The sequence below is a fragment of the Babylonia areolata genome, chromosome 6, assembly GCF_041734735.1.
Source record: "Babylonia areolata isolate BAREFJ2019XMU chromosome 6, ASM4173473v1, whole genome shotgun sequence".
In the NCBI taxonomy this organism is placed as follows: Eukaryota; Metazoa; Mollusca; class Gastropoda; order Neogastropoda; family Buccinidae; genus Babylonia; species Babylonia areolata.
Genome location: NC_134881.1, coordinates 40,561,382 through 40,564,868, shown reverse-complemented (window position 1 = coordinate 40,564,868; position 3,487 = coordinate 40,561,382). Strand labels below are relative to the sequence as shown.

General features: G+C 41.2%; 1 protein-coding gene across 1 annotated transcript in view; it reads left to right on the top strand.

The window, feature by feature from the left end:
• LOC143283530 (insulin-like peptide 7) overlaps nt 1–2,549 on the top strand; it is a 23,940-nt gene extending 21,391 nt beyond the window's left edge. Inside the window, exon 3 of the mRNA XM_076589775.1 lies at nt 2,344–2,549. Coding sequence (XP_076445890.1) covers nt 2,344–2,549 — 206 coding nt within the window. The remainder of the gene's footprint in view (nt 1–2,343) is intronic.
• The last annotated feature ends 938 nt before the right edge of the window (nt 2,550–3,487 follow it).

The window sequence follows — 3,487 nt, the reverse complement described above, 5'->3', positions numbered from 1 at the left end:
AAATACATTGGGAAGTTAGGGCATTAAAATCGCCCAAAGTCCCCTTTAAATGGTGATATTTGATAATAAAAAAAAATCAACCAAATAACTAGATGTTACACATCTTTCTAGTGTCTATCAATACATTGGGAAATTAGGGTATTAAAATCACTCAACGTCCTCTTTAAGTGACGTTATTTAATCAGAACTAGACAAATAACTAAGACATGTTGCACATCTTCCTAGTGTCTATTAATAATCTGGGAAGTGACTTCCCGTCCCGTTTAAACGATACGTACTTTACGTCTCAGATAAGCCTATATAAAATGTACACTGACAAAATGTAGATTTGGTATTTCTAGTATTACTTCTCATAGTTTTAGGTATAGCATTCTAAATGAACCCATGTATACATGCCGTTTATGCAGTTCGGGTAAAGAAGATGAATTGCATTTTTTGTTATGTTGCCCTGCTTTGTGTGACCTTTGACAAAAACTTATTCAACCGAAATATTATAGAGATCCGTCTAATTTTAGGTTCAATTTACTCATGTCTTCAAGACAGGAATGTACTCTGCACATATATATATATATATATATATATATATATATATATATATATATATATATATATATATATATATATATGAAGGATTGAAGAGACTACGTACAGTTATCTCGTGAATGTTGTTGAATATTTGTGTTGACTATTTTGGGTGATGTGGATGATATTGTGTTAACAATTTTTGGTTGATCTGAATTGTCTACTTACTGTGTCATGTCATTTTCTCCTTATCATTTATCAATGAATCCCCCTTCAGTAAGGGGCTCTGGCCTTATCTGAATAAAACATTCGTTCGTTCGTTCGTTCGTTCGTACTTTACGTCTTACAAGGCGCATGTCGATTCATCTGAACTTTAAACTGGCAGTGGACCCACAGATAAATTTGTCTTTTCTATGCTGTCCGTCCGTATTGTCAACAGAGGTGCTCTCCCTTATATAGGGCTCCCAAACATAGGCGCTTGAAACGATTTTGAAATTTAAGGGAGTAAGTAAGTAAACCGTTTTCTTAGATTCTGTCACATGTTAAACTTGAATTCCCACATCACACACAGAAATCCTTTACACACACACACACACACACGGGCGCGCGCGCGCGTGCATGCACACACACGCGCACGCACACATGCACGCACACAAACACACACACACACACACACACACACACACGGGCGCGCGCGCACGCATGCATACACGCACGCAAGCACACGCACACACGCACGCACATACACACAGACACAGACACAGACACAAACATACACAGACACAAACACACACACACACACACACACACACACACACACACACACACACACACTGTAACATTCCCCTTTCCTGCTCTTTACTTGTTTGCCTTGTAAGGTTGTCAAGGAGAATACGACACCAGCGAAAGAGAGAGAAAGATACAGAAAGAATTATAGAAAGGAAACAAATGTACAAAGTGAAAACGAACATATTGGAGAAAAAGAAAAAAAAAAAGATTTAGATAAGAAGAACATTTTCAGTGTCCCCTAGAACGCGCAAGTGTGAGTGTGTGTCCCCACAGACACATTAACCACCCAGCCTCTGTCAAATATGTTGTGTGTGTCCCCACAGACACATTAATTTCTCAGCCTCCGTCAAATATGTTGTGTGTGTCCCCACAGACACATTAACCACCCAGCCTCTGTCAAATATGTTGTGTGTGTCCCCACAGACACATTAACCTCCCAGCCTCTGTCAAATATGTTGTGTGTGTCCCACAGACACATTAACCACCCAGCCTCTGTCAGATATGTTATGTATGTCCCCCACAGACATATTAACCACCCAAGCTCTGTCAAACATGTTCTGTGTGTCCCCCACAGACACAGCAACCACCCCAGCCCCCGTCAAATATGTTGTGTGTGTCCCCACAGACACAGAAATGTGTTCTGTGTGTCCCCCACATACACAGAAACCACCCAGCCTCTGTCACATATACACATTAATCCCCAGCCTCTGTCAGATATGTTATGTATGTCCCCACAGACACATTAACCACCCAGCCTCTGTCAGATATGTTCTGTGTGTCCCACAGACACATTAACCACCCAGCCTCTATCAAATATGTTGTGTGTGTCCCCATAGACACATTAACCACCCAGACTCTTTCAAACATGTTGTGTGTGTCCCCACAGACATATTAACCACCCAGCCTCTGTCAGATATGTTATGTATGTCCCTTCACCCACATTAACCACCCAAGCTCTGTCAAACATGTTCTGTGTGTCCCCCACAGACACAGCAACCACCCCAGCCTCCCCGTTCCTGGCCAAGACGGCAGCCACAGCCTTTATACGGCGGGCCTCCATCTCCTCCTCCTCCTCCTCCTCCTCCGATGGGAAGTCTGTGCTGGGCCACAGGAGAACGAAGCGAGGCATCATGAACGAATGCTGTTACTCCAAGTCCTGCTCCTGGGAAGAGTACGCCGAATTCTGCCACACGTACAACCGTCGGCCCGCCAACAGGGATACCCGCTGCTACCCCTGACGGAGCGCATGCGCGGTGGAAAGTCACGTGTGCTCTTCTTCGGGACATGCGTATTGGCGTGTTATATAAAGGCCCACCAATGGGGCTGGGTTTCTCAGTCTGTCTCTCTGTTTTGGGGGTGTTTTTTTGTTTTGTTTTGTTTTGTTTGGTGGAAGGGGGGAATAAGTGGGGGGGATGTGGTAGTTAAGGTTTCATTGTAATTCGTTTTTCTTTTTTCTAGATTATTTCTGACTGATTGAATGTTTCTGGGATCTGATATGGGTGTGATATGGCACGCTGGTTTGTACGTGAAAGTGCTAGAGCATGTTTTTGGTTTTGTTTAGGGGTTGGTGGTTGTTGTTTATTTCTGTATTTTGTTTTGTTTTGTTTTGTTTTGTTTTGTTCTGTTCTGTTTCTCAAGACTCTCCTTCTTTCTTTGTTGTTTTACTTTGCTGAGGTGTCGGTTACGATGTCTTTGTTTTAAATCCAGCCTGTTCATAATCTGCACTCAAGTTGTAGTTTGGTATTTCTTTGCAAACTTTGAAAAGAACATGCTAAACATGATAGATTAATTGATGGATTTAATGATAATGCTTACTCAGAAGAAATTAATTAATTGATTCTTGAGTTGCTTTTTTTTTTTTCACTCTCTCTCTCTTTTTTTAACAATATAATGCTGACATTAATCTCGTACTTTCGTGCATAATGTTCTGTTCATTTAACTGAACAAAGGGAGAGAAAATGTATTACCAACATAGTCCTGGCTTGAAAAAATCTTGTAATGTTTATTGTATGGCCCTTGCACCATTTATTTTTGTTTTTCCTTCTTTTTTTAGAAGAACGGTAGATAAAGAGTTCATCCTTCTGTGTGGTGCAAGACTTTCACTGTGTGGCCTGAAATTTCATTTATACATGCAAGAAATCGAGTTGTTTAGAACATTTGTTGTAAGAGGTGGATG